Genomic DNA, 14,060 nt, shown 5'->3' with positions numbered 1-14,060 from the left:
TGCAGGAGCGTTGGCCAAGCCGAACGGCATCACCAGATATTCGTAGTGACCTGAATGTGTGTTAAAGGCTGTCTTCCACTCATCTCCCTTTCTAATCCTGATGAGGTTATATGCTCCTCTAAGATCAATCTTGGAAAACACCACCGCTTCCCGGATTTGATCGAACAAAACAGAGATGAGTGGTAACGGATAGGAATTTTTTACAGTAATTTTGTTCAAGGCCCTATAGTCTATGCAGGAACGCAAAGATCCATCTTTTTTTTCAACAAAAAAAAACCCTGCACCTACAGGAGATTTAGAAGGACGAATGAATCCCTTTTCAAGACTTTCTTTTATGTATGAATCCATGGCCTGGGATTCAGGTTCTGAGAGGGCATATAGACGTCCCTTGGGCAATCTGGCATTGGGAACTAAGTCTATAGTACAATCAAAGGGACGGTGAGGGGGCAACGTATCAGCTTCCTTCTTGGAAAACACATCGGCAAAGTCTCTGTAGGGTACGGGTAAAGAAGAAAAAACGGAAAGGACAAGACGAAGAGGAAGAGAGAGACAATGATCAGAACAGGAAGAGCCCCAACGTATGATTTCTCCTGTGGTCCAGTCGATACTGGGATTGTGCTTCCTAAGCCATGGTAACCCCAGGACGAGTGGCGTGAGCGGACAGTGAAACAACAGAAAAGAAATCTCTTCAGAATGAAGAGCCCCCACCGAAAGCTGGAGAGAAGGGGTGCACGCGGTAACACTGCCGTTGGCGAGTGGCTGACCATCCAGGCCACAAACCGACAAGGAATTGACCAGGGAAATGGGCTTGAGCCCCAACGAACAAACCAGCCCCCTGTCAATAAAATTGCTGGCTGCACCGCAATCAACAAAGGCAGTGGTAGCGACAGTGCAGTTATTACAGGTGACAGAAACCTGAATAATGATCGAGTCTAGGGGAGAAAAACAAGATAGGCCCAAGTGAGTTTCCCCAAACCCACCTAGGCCCTGTCTTTTCCCGCCTTCAACGGACAGACCACTGCACGGTGACCCTGACCTCCACAATACAGACAGAGACCCTTCAGCCTCCTACGATTCTTTTCTGCGGCCGATAAACGTGTAGCCCCAATTTGCATGGGTTCGTCACAGACAACCTCCGAGGTCTCCCCCAGTGATGTGGAGGGATATACCCCAGAGATCCTCTCCCTCTGGCGTTCCCGGAACCTCTGATCTACCTTGATGGCTAACTCCATAATTTCATCCAGGGAGGTCGGGGTAGGGTAGTGAACCAATGCATCTTTTAATGTTTCAGATAAACCAATGCGAAACTGGCTACGGAGTGCTGGGTCATTCCAACCAGAGTCAATGGCCCACCTCCTGAATTGGGTACAATAAGCCTCTGCGTTACTCTGACCCTGCCGTAGTGCCCTCAGGTTGGCTTCGGCTGAGGCAGCACGGTCTGGGTCGTCGTAAAGCAACCCCATGGCAGAAAAAAAAGCATTCACAGAGGTAAGGGCCTCGGACCCTGCGGGAAGGCCAAACGCCCAGGTCTGAGGGTCTCCTTGTAACAGGGAGATGACCATTCCCACACGCTGGGATTCCACGCCGGAGGAGGCCGGGCGGAGTTTGAAATAAAGTTTACACGACTCTCTAAAGTTAAAAAACTGGGAACGTTCCCCGGAAAACCGGTCCGGGAGACTCAACTTGGGTTCGGGGTTTCTAGACGAGGATAAGACCCCTTGTACCCGTTCCTCTTGTGAGTTTACCCGGAGGGTCAATTTCTGAAGCTCTTGAGTAAGAGTATGCATCTGCCCCGCCAGAGCGTGATTAGCAGCCTGCTGGGCCGGATCCATAATAGCTGACTGGAAGTTGGGTGAAGTATGGGCCGGCTATAATGTTAGGAACAGGGAGATCTCGCCTACCCGAACTCCGTTGTCACCCCTTGGAGTTGGCGGATGCGTGCTAAGCTAACCTTCACCAATAATAGCCGCGTTCGTGGGAGCCCGTTAGTCAGGCTCCCACCCCGATGCCACCTGGTCTTACTAGTGACAACGCAGCCGCCAAGGCCGGAGGTAAACAAGGGGAAATCTACCTAACAAACCAAAGAGGCGAGAACCACCCTGTCCCACGGAGGGGGGTGTCAGTGGATAGCGGACTGGGCTGGGACCCGCGGTGCTAATGCTGTGGGCAACAGGCAAGACAATGTACCGTGGCCAAACTGACCGGTATCACAATACACGAGGTGTACCCAGATGCTGAGCAAGAGTAACAATACACGGTATGCTGACACAATCAGACCTGCTGACGGGTGTAACAATACACAATATGCTGACACAATAAGAACTGCTGACGGGTGTAACAATACACAATATGCTGACACAATAAGAACTGCTGACGGGTGTAACAATACACGATATGATGATACAAAAGATAAATGACAATAAGGGAGGCAAGGAGTGAGAATCTCCCAACTTATCTGAAAACCAAGAGATCGGCAGGCAGACACAAGCAAGGATCCTGGAGCCAGCCAGGAACAGGGACTGGAAGCAGGAACCACGAGTGAGCAGGAGCCTGGAACCGGAAACACTCAGGACGCCAAATCAAGAGCTATAGCCGGCGTCTGAGTGCCCCAGCAACCAAGTTTAAATAGCGCGCCAAGCGCTACCCTGACGCTGCGTGCGGCGTCATGCACACCCCTTCCTCCCTGCGGCCGCCAGGCATCCCCCGTCGCCTTGGCAACCGCTGCGGCAGGGGAGGAAGGGGTTGTACGCCGGCAGCCTGACTGCCTGCCGGAAGCTCCCGGCTGATGACGCGACGGCGTCGCGGTAACCCGGCAACCGCCGGAAGAACTACAGAGGAGACTGCCGGGCGAGCGGAGGCGCTGCCCGTGCAGCTCCTAACAGGTAGTGACTGTATAATGTAGATCACTGAATGTTACCTGTATTGTATTATACTGTATTATGTGATCTCACCCTATACGGCGGTAGTGACTGTATAATGTAGATCAGTGCAGGTTACCTGTATTGTATTATACTGTATTATGTGATCTCACACTATACGGAGGTAGTGACTGTATAATGTAGATCACTGTATGTTACCTGTATTGTATTATACTGTATTATGTGATCTCACACTATACGGCGGTAGTGACTGTATAATGTAGATCAGTGCAGGTTACCTGTATTGTATTATACTGTATTATGTGATCTCACACTATACGGTGGTAGTGACTGTATAATGTAGATCAGTGCAGGTTACCTGTATTGTATTATACTGTATTATGTGATCTCACACTATACGGAGGTAGTGACTGTATAATGTAGATCACTGTATGTTACCTGTATTGTATTATACTGTATTATGTGATCTCACACTATACGGCGGTAGTGACTGTATAATGTAGATCAGTGCAGGTTACCTGTATTGTATTATACTGTATTATGTGATCTCACACTATACGGAGGTAGTGACTGTATAATGTAGATCACTGTATGTTACCTGTATTGTATTATACTGTATTATGTGATCTCACACTATACGGCGGTAGTGACTGTATAATGTAGATCAGTGCAGGTTACCTGTATTGTATTATACTGTATTATGTGATCTCACACTATACGGCGGTAGTGACTGTATAATGTAGATCAGTGCAGGTTACCTGTATTGTATTATACTGTATTATGTGATCTCACACTATACGGAGGTAGTGACTGTATAATGTAGATCACTGTATGTTACCTGTATTGTATTATACTGTATTATGTGATCTCACACTATACGGCGGTAGTGACTGTATAATGTAGATCAGTGCAGGTTACCTGTATTGTATTATACTGTATTATGTGATCTCACACTATACGGAGGTAGTGACTGTATAATGTAGATCAGTGCAGGTTACCTGTATTGTATTATACTGTATTATGTGATCTCACACTATACGGTGGTAGTGACTGTATAATGTAGATCAGTGCAGGTTACCTGTATTGTATTATACTGTATTATGTGATCTCACACTATACGGAGGTAGTGACTGTATAATGTAGATCACTGTATGTTACCTGTATTGTATTATACTGTATTATGTGATCTCACACTATACGGCGGTAGTGACTGTATAATGTAGATCAGTGCAGGTTACCTGTATTGTATTATACTGTATTATGTGATCTCACACTATACGGAGGTAGTGACTGTATAATGTAGATCAGTGCAGGTTACCTGTATTGTATTATACTGTATTATGTGATCTCACACTATACGGAGGTAGTGACTGTATAATGTAGATCAGTGCAGGTTACCTGTATTGTATTATACTGTATTATGTGATCTCACACTATACGGAGGTAGTGACTGTATAATGTAGATCAGTGCAGGTTACCTGTATTGTATTATACTGTATTATGTGATCTCACACTATACGGAGGTAGTGACTGTATAATGTAGATCACTGTATGTTACCTGTATTGTATTATATTGTGTGTCACGGACCCATCGGTCGCTCCTACAGATACATCAACCTGAGTAGCTCAGGCTGTGACTGGGGTTCACTTTGGACACACGAGTCCCCTCTATGAGGTACACCGCCACCAGCAAAGCCTGATTTAGAGCTTCGTAATTGCGCAAGGTACGCCTTGCTCGCACCTGACCACACAATGTGATATATTTAAAAAAAGGTTGTAACGTTAACCGTTCTCTTTTGGCTTAAGTCCTCAGAACACCAATTCAGAACTGGAATTATGTATGATTTATTCAAATAAAGTTCATGGGGACAGAAACGGGATGTCACTGTGTGGTGCACCCAAAGAATACGTATTAAAATGTAACCTTTATTTAATTAGATAGATAAAATATAGCGAAAATATAACAGACACAAGACATTAAACACATAACATGTAGTAAAAATAGATATCTTTATCCATGCGACGTGGGACCCCCATTCCCTTACTAGTAATGTATTCACTTTCAATTAGTGTTCTGAGAAACTGTCTTTGATATAAGCTTTATTAGGTCTCACTGTGTTCACGATAGAAATAATTACACTTAATTGTATCCGCAAAGTTACTGAAGGCTTCTATGAGCCTAGATGGAATTAATTCTACGTGCTGTTGTGTATCTTTATTATACTATATGAGGTTTACACTGCACGAGGGACGTTCCAAAGGAGCCTCCGTGCAAGGTATATTATGGAATAAGTCTCCGTATAATTAACTGTGTATGCGGCTAGAGCGCAATCACATAGGCGGCATAGGAGCACAATGTCAATGTCAGGACGAAGCTAGTGGCGAAGCGTACGCCGACCGTACCTTCGTGGCTACCCCCCACTCCCCTTACCCATTGAATGCATTTCTGATCTGTCTAGCTTAAATTACATTATTTTAAGGTCCGTGTGTCTTAATAGCTCCGCTAACACTAGAGTCAGCGAGGGAAGCACAGTGCGTGACGCGTAGCACTGTGACCCCCTGACTTCTGAGGCATTAACCGGTCGCAAGGAACAATCGTGACCGGACATTATCACACTATACGGCGGTAGTGACTGTATAATGTAGATCACTGTATGTTACCTGTATTGTATTATACTGTATTATGTGATATGACACTATACGGCGGTAGTGACTGTATAATGTAGATCAGTGCAGGTTACCTGTATTGTATTATACTGTATTATGTGATATGACACTATACGGAGGTAGTGACTGTATAATGTAGATCAGTGCAGGTTACCTGTATTGTATTATACTGTCTTATGTGATCTCACACTATACGGTGGTAGTGACTGTATAATGTAGATCAGTGCAGGTTACCTGTATTGTATTATACTGTATTATGTGATATCACACTATACGGTGGTAGTGACTGTATAATGTAGATCAGTGCAGGTTACCTGTATTGTATTATACTGTATTATGTGATATGACACTATACGGCGGTAGTGACTGTATAATGTAGATCAGTGCAGGTTACCTGTATTGTATTATACTGTATTATGTGATATGACACTATACGGAGGTAGTGACTGTATAATGTAGATCAGTGCAGGTTACCTGTATTGTATTATACTGTATTATGTGATCTCACACTATACGGCGGTAGTGACTGTATAATGTAGATCAGTGCAGGTTACCTGTATTGTATTATACTGTATTATGTGATCTCACACTATACGGCGGTAGTGACTGTATAATGTAGATCACTGTATGTTACCTGTATTGTATTATACTGTATTATGTGATATCACACTATACGGCGGTAGTGACTGTATAATGAAGATCAGTGCAGGTTACCTGTATTGTATTATACTGTATTATGTGATATCACACTATACGGCGGTAGTGACTGTATAATGTAGATCAGTGCAGGTTACCTGTATTGTATTATACTGTATTATGTGATATGACACTATACGGAGGTAGTGACTGTATAATGTAGATCAGTGCAGGTTACCTGTATTGTATTATACTGTATTATGTGATCTCACACTATACGGTGGTAGTGACTGTATAATGTAGATCAGTGCAGGTTACCTGTATTGTATTATACTGTATTATGTGATATCACACTATACGGTGGTAGTGACTGTATAATGTAGATCAGTGCAGGTTACCTGTATTGTATTATACTGTATTATGTGATCTCACACTATACGGCGGTAGTGACTGTATAATGTAGATCAGTGCAGGTTACCTGTATTGTATTATACTGTATTATGTGATATCACACTATACGGCGGTAGTGACTGTATAATGTAGATCAGTGCAGGTTACCTGTATTGTATTATACTGTATTATGTGATATGACACTATACGGTGGTAGTGACTGTATAATGTAGATCAGTGCAGGTTACCTGTATTGTATTATACTGTATTATGTGATATCACAATATACGGGGGTAGTGACTGTATAATGTAGATCAGTGCAGGTTACCTGTATTGTATTATACTGTATTATGTGATCTCACACTATACGGCGGTAGTGACTGTATAATGTAGATCAGTGCAGGTTACCTGTATTGTATTATACTGTATTATGTGATCTCACACTATACGGCGGTAGTGACTGTATAATGTAGATCACTGTATGTTACTTGTATTGTATTATACTGTATTATGTGATATCACAATACACGGCGGTAGTGACTGTACAATGTAGATCAGTGCAGGTTACCTGTATTGTATTATGTGATCTCACACTATACGGCGGTAGTGACTGTATAATGTAGATCACTGTATGTTACCTGTATTGTATTATACTGTATTATGTGATATCACACTATACGGCGGTAGTGACTGTATAATGTAGATTTGTATTATACTGTATTATGTGATATCACACTATACGGCGGTAGTGACTGTATAATGTAGATCAGTGCAGGTTACCTGTATTGTATTATACTGTATTATGTGATATCACACTATACGGCTGTAGTGACTGTATAATGTAGATTTGTATTATACTGTATTATGTGATATGACACTGTACGGCTGTAGTGACTGTATAATGTAGATCACTGAATGTTACCTGTATTATGTGATATCACACTATACGGCTGTAGTGACTGTATAATGTAGATCACTGAATGTTACCTGTATTATGTGATATCACACTATACGGCTGTAGTGACTGTATAATGTAGATCACTGAATGTTACCTGTATTATGTGATATCACACTATACGGTGGTAGTGACTGTATAATGTAGATCAGTGCAGGTTACCTGTATTGTATTATACTGTATTATGTGATATCACACTATACGGCGGTAGTGACTGTATAATGTAGATCAGTGCAGGTTACCTGTATTGTATTATGTGATCTCACACTATACGGCGGTAGTGACTGTATAATGTAGATCACTGTATGTTACCTGTATTGTATTATACTGTATTATGTGATATCACACTATACGGTGGTAGTGACTGTATAATGTAGATCAGTGCAGGTTACCTGTATTGTATTATACTGTATTATGTGATATCACACTATACGGCGGTAGTGACTGTATAATGTAGATCAGTGCAGGTTACCTGTATTGTATTATACTGTATTATGTGATATGACACTGTACGGCTGTAGTGACTGTATAATGTAGATCAGTGCATGTTACCTGTATTGTATTATACTGTATTATGTGATCTCACACTATACAGCGGTAGTGACTGTATAATGTAGATCACTGTATGTTATCTGTATTGTAATGGGAAACGGTCATCTGTCAGTCGACAGTCATTAGGTCGACCCCGGATAGTCGACATGGCTCAAGGTCGACATGGGTTTAGGTCGACATGAGTTTTTCACTGTTTTTTGAGCCGACATGTGCCGCCAGGCGGTATTTCATGCCCTACCATCCACTAGGGCGTGGTGGGAGAATAAAATAGTGTGCCGAGCGCAGCGAGCGATGTGAGGGGCTGCGGTTCAACTCCAACTGTGTCCATGTCGACTGTGATGACATTCGGGTAAAAAAACTGTGAAAAACTCATGTCGACCTAATGACTGTCGACCTTGGCCCATGTCGACCTTGGGGGCAGGCGACCTTCTGGGGTCGACCTAATGACTGTCGACCTTGGGGGCAGTCGACCTTCTGGGGTCGACCTAATGACTGTAGACCTAAGTCTGGTCTGACAGATGTACAGATTCAGGCTAGATAAGTTGATGTACTGAATGAGTGTAATTGTGTCCCCCTTGCAGTAAGACCTATGGCAATGTGTTGGTGTTGGACGGCCTAATCCAGTGTACAGAGAGGGATGAATTCTCCTACCAGGAAATGATGGCAAATCTCCCGCTCTGCAGCCATCCCAACCCCCGCAAGGTAAGTCCCTACACCCTGGGGCTAGTCATGTTCATTCTAGCACCCGCACAGTTCCTCTCCCCTTTCTGGGGTGTCACTCTGCTGTGGTGCTTCTAGCACAGTGTGGTCTGTATTTCAGCACTGACATGTAGACCCAGACCTGTGCTAAAATCACCACAGTAGAGAGCGACACCCCAGGCAGGGGAGAGGAACTGCACAGGTTATTAGAGGTGCAGGGTGCTAGAATGAGCAGTATCCCGGTACGGGGACACTCTAGTTATATCACCTGCACATTCTAGCTATATAATGTGCTGGTGTATATGTTACCTGTGAGTCTCTGCTCATCTCGCATCTGGGGGACATGCAGGTACTTGTAGTTCACAAGCCCAGTTGGAATATTAGTATTTATTTCCTCCTGTAGTAACAGTCTACATTGCGATGCATCTTAGGGGTCGATCCTATTGGGTGCGGATGATTCGCACTCGCAAATCTTCACGGCACCGGGCGCACTTTGCGGCGGACTGAATTTACGTAAAAGTGCTTGCCCCTCCATAGGGGTATGAACAATTTAAGTGAAATTCATCACTGCGAAGGGTGCGAGATCGGCTTCATTCTGGTGCCGTTTTCAGAGCTTAAACGCCACCTGAACGTCAACTCGCACCCTTCGGCACTAATACGATCGACCCCTTAGAATTTGTGTTCTCTTATGTTACATATGCCACAAGAAAGGCCTATATGTAACGAGGCCTGGTCGGTATTGGAGAACAGGGTCCAACGTCACCGTCTGGGGTGCAGGCAGAGTACGGCAGACATTGCGGGTAGGACTGGGAGGCACGGGGTCCAACGTCACCGTCTGGATTCAGGCAGAGTGTGGCAGACGTTGCGGGTAGGACTGGGAGGCACGGGGTCCAACGTCACCGTCTGGATGCAGGCAGAGTATGGCAGACATTGCGGGTAGAACTGGGAGGCACGGGGTCCAACGTCACCATCTGGATGCAGGCAGAGTATGGCAGACATTGCGGGTAGAACTGGGAGGCACGGGGTCCAACGTCACCGTCTGGATTCAGGCAGAGTGTGGCAGACGTTGCGGGTAGAACTGGGAGGCACGGGTCCAACGTCACCGTCTGGATGCAGGCAGAGTATGGCAGACGTTGCGGGTAGAACTGGGAGGCACGGGGTCCAACGTCACCGTCTGGATTCAGGCAGAGTGTGGCAGACGTTGCGGGTAGAACTGGGAGGCACGGGGTCCAACGTCACCGTCTGGATGCAGGCAGAGTACGGCAGACATTGCGGGTAGGACTGGGAGGCACGGGGTCCAACGTCACCATCTGGATGCAGGCAGAGTGTGGCAGACATTGCGGGTAGAACTGGGAGGCACGGGGTCCAACGTCACCGTCTGGATTCAGGCAGAGTGTGGCAGACGTTGCGGGTAGGACTGGGAGGCACGGGGTCCAACGTCACCGTCTGGATTCAGGCAGAGTACGGCAGACATTGCGGGTAGAACTGGGAGGCACGGGGTCCAACGTCACCGTCTGGATTCAGGCAGAGTGTGGCAGACGTTGCGGGTAGGACTGGGAGGCACGGGGTCCAACGTCACCGTCTGGATTCAGGCAGAGTACGGCAGACGTTGTGGGTAGAACTGGGAGGCACGGGGTCCAACGTCACCGTCTGGATTCAGGCAGAGTGTGGCAGACGTTGCGGGTAGAACTGGGAGGCACGGGGTCCAACGTCACCGTCTGGATGCAGGCAGAGTACGGCAGACATTGCGGGTAGGACTGGGAGGCACGGGGTCCAACGTCACCATCTGGATGCAGGCAGAGTGCGGCAGACATTGCGGGTAGAACTGGGAGGCACGGGGTCCAACGTCACCGTCTGGATTCAGGCAGAGTGTGGCAGACGTTGCGGGTAGGACTGGGAGGCACGGGGTCCAACGTCACCGTCTGGATTCAGGCAGAGTACGGCAGACGTTGTGGGTAGAACTGGGAGGCACGGGGTCCAACGTCACCGTCTGGATTCAGGCAGAGTGTGGCAGACGTTGCGGGTAGAACTGGGAGGCACGGGGTCCAACGTCACCGTCTGGATGCAGGCAGAGTACGGCAGACATTGCGGGTAGGACTGGGAGGCACGGGGTCCAACGTCACCATCTGGATGCAGGCAGAGTGCGGCAAACATTGCGGGTAGAACTGGGAGGCACGGGGTCCAACGTCACCGTCTGGATTCAGGCAGAGTGTGGCAGACATTGCGGGTAGGACTGGGAGGCACGGGGTCCAACGTCACCGTCTGGATTCAGGCAGAGTACGGCAGACATTGCGGGTAGAACTGGGAGGCACGGGGTCCAACGTCACCGTCTGGATTCAGGCAGAGTGTGGCAGACGTTGCGGGTAGGACTGGGAGGCACGGGGTCCAACGTCACCGTCTGGATTCAGGCAGAGTACGGCAGACATTGCGGGTAGAACTGGGAGGCACGGGGTCCAACGTCACCGTCTGGATTCAGGCAGAGTGTGGCAGACGTTGTGGGTAGAACTGGGAGGCACGGGGTCCAACGTCATCGTCTGGATTCAGGCAAAGTGTGGCAGACGTTGCGGGTAGAACTGGGAGGCACGGGGTCCAACGTCACCGTCTGGATGCAGGCAGAGTACGGCAGACATTGCAGGTAGGACTGGGAGGCACGGGGTCCAACGTCACCATCTGGATGCAGGCAGAGTACGGCAGACATTGCGGGTAGGACTGGGAGGCACGGGGTCCAACATCACCATCTGGATGCAGGCAGAGTACGGCAGACATTGCGGGTAGGACTGGGAGGCACGGGGTCCAACGTCACCATCTGGATGCAGGCAGAGTACGACAGACATTGCGGGAGGACTGGGAGGCACGGGGTCCAAAGTCACCGTCTGGATGCAGGCAGAGTACGGCAGACTTTGCGGATAGGACTTGGGAGGCACGGGGTCCAACGTCACCGTCTGGATTCAGGCAGAGTGTGGCAGACGTTGCGGGTAGAACTGGGAGGCACGGGGTCCAACGTCACCGTCTGGATTCAGGCAAAGTGCGGCAGACATTGCGGGAGGACTGGGAGGCACGGGGTCCAACGTCACCATCTGGATGCAGGCAGAGTACGGCAGACATTGCAGGTAGAACTGGGAGGCACGGGGTCCAACGTCACCGTCTGGATGCAGGCAGAGTACGGCAGACATTGCGGGTAGGACTGGGAGGCACGGGGTCCAACGTCACCATCTGAATGCAGGCAGAGTACGACAGACATTGCGGGAGGACTGGGAGGCACGGGGTCCAACGTCACCGTCTGGATGCAGGCAGAGTACGGCAGACATTGCGGGAGGACTGGGAGGCACGGGGTCCAACGTCACTGTCTGGATGCAGGCAGAGTGCGGCAGACTTTGCAGATAGGACTTGGGAGGCACAGGGTCCAACGTCATCGTCTGGATGCAGGCAGAGTGCGGCAGACGTTGCGGGTAGAACTGGGAGGCGCGGGGTCCAACGTCACCGTCTGGATGCAGGCAGAGTACGACAGACATTGCGGGAGGACTGGGCAGCCTGTGGCGTACATTGCGGGAGGACTGGGCAGCCTGTGGCGTACATGCAGTCAGATGGGAGATGATGCAGGTGGCAGTAGGTAGATAAGGAGGTTATTGTGTTAGGCAGACAGTAAGTGGTATTCCGGCAGAAAGGGAGGGGGTGGTATGCAGGTCGGGAAGGAGGTTGTGTTCAGGTGGCAGGCAGATTTGGGTGGGGGAGGGCAGTGTGCAGGTGGCGGGGGGTGGTGTGCAGGTAGGGAGGTGGGTAGTGAGCATGGTAGGCGAGGGGGTGGCGTACAAGTGGCAGGGGGTGGTATGTAGGTCAGTGAGGAGATAGTGAGTGGTAGGCGAGGGGGCAGGGGGTGGTGTGCAGTTAAGGAGGAGGTAGTGAGTGTTAGGCAGGGGTGGCATGCAAGTGGCAGGGGGTGTTATGTAGGTCAGGGAGGAGGTTGTGTACAGGTGGTAGGCAGATGGAGGGACAGTGTGAAGGTTGCAGGGGGTGGTATGTAGGTCAGGGAGGAGGTTGTGTGCAGGTAGGGAGGAGGTAGTGAGTGGTAGGCGGGGGGGCGGTGTGCAGGTAGGGAGGAGGTTGTGTGCAGGTAGTAGGCATGCAGGGGGGCTGTATGCAGATGACAGAATGTGGTATGAAGGTAGGGGACAGGTTGTGTGGTGGATGGTTGGCTCAGTGTTCATGTGACGGGGTGGTTTGCAGGTAGGAGAAGAGGTTGTGTGCAGAAGGCAGAGTGGTGTGCAGGTGACAGGGTGGTGTGCAGGCAGGTAGGGGTTTGGTCAGTATGCAGGTGATGGGGTGGTAGGCAGGCGGGAGGAAGGAATGCAGGTGGGGCAGGCAGTGTGCAAAATGGTAGGGGGGAGGGCAGTGTGCAGGTTGGCAGGGGGAAGGAGTGCATGTTTGGCGGGGGATAGTGTGCAGACAGGGTGTGGTGTTCAGACGGTAGTATGGAAGTGGGAGGTGGTGTGCAGGCGGTGCGTGGAAGGCAGGCGGTAGTATGGAGACGGGGTGGTGTGCAGACAAGGGAGTGGTAGGCAGGTGGTAGTATGGAAGCGGGATGTGGTGTGCAGGTGGGGGGGTGGTAGGAAGGCAGTAGTATGGAGGTGGTAGGCAGGCGGTTGGTATTGTGCTGGTGGGGAGTGGTAGGCAGGTCGTAGTATGGAAGCGGGAAGTGGTGTGGGGGTGTTAGGTAGGCGATAGTATGGAGGCTGGGGGTGGTAGGCAGGAGGTAGTATAGAGGTGGGGGGTGGTATGGAGGTGGTAGGTGGTGTACAGGCGGGGGTGATAGGAAGGCAGTAGTATGGAGGCGGGGTGGTGTGCAGGCAGTAGTATGGAGGCGGGGGTGGTAGGCAGGTGGTATTATGGAAGCGGGAGGTGGTGTGGGGGTAGTAGGCAGGCGATAGTATGGAGGACAGGGGTGGTAGGCAGGCGAAAGTATGGAGGACGGGGGTGGTAGGCAGGTGGTAGTATGGAGGACGGGGGTGGTAGGCAGGCGATAGTATGGAGGATGGGGGTGGTAGGCAGGTGGTAGTATGGAGGCGGGGGGTGGTAGGCAGGTGGTAGTATGGAGGTGGGGGTGGTAGGCAGGTGGTAGTGTGGGGGTGGTAGGCAGGTGGTAGTATGGAGGTGGAGGGTGGTAGGCAGGTGGTAGTGTGGAGGGTGGTAGGCAGGTGGTAGTATGGAGGTGGGATGTGTTAGGCAGGTGGTAGTATGGAGGCGGGGGTGGTAGGCAGGCAGTCGGTAGTATGGAGGTGGAGGGT

General features: G+C 49.2%; 1 protein-coding gene across 1 annotated transcript in view; it reads left to right on the top strand.

Moving 5' to 3' along the window:
• SRM (spermidine synthase) overlaps positions 1 to 14,060 on the top strand; it is a 37,806-nt gene that overhangs the window by 15,432 nt on the left and 8,314 nt on the right. The window contains exon 2 of the mRNA XM_083163429.1: positions 8,661 to 8,781. Within this exon, the coding sequence (XP_083019555.1) occupies positions 8,661 to 8,781 (121 nt within the window). The remainder of the gene's footprint in view (positions 1 to 8,660; positions 8,782 to 14,060) is intronic.

The sequence above is a fragment of the Crinia signifera genome, chromosome 19 (assembly GCF_055691185.1).
Source record: "Crinia signifera chromosome 19, ASM5569118v1, whole genome shotgun sequence".
In the NCBI taxonomy this organism is placed as follows: domain Eukaryota; kingdom Metazoa; phylum Chordata; class Amphibia; order Anura; family Myobatrachidae; genus Crinia; species Crinia signifera.
Note: the sequence above shows the minus strand (reverse complement) of the source record. Positions and strands in the feature narration are given on the sequence as shown.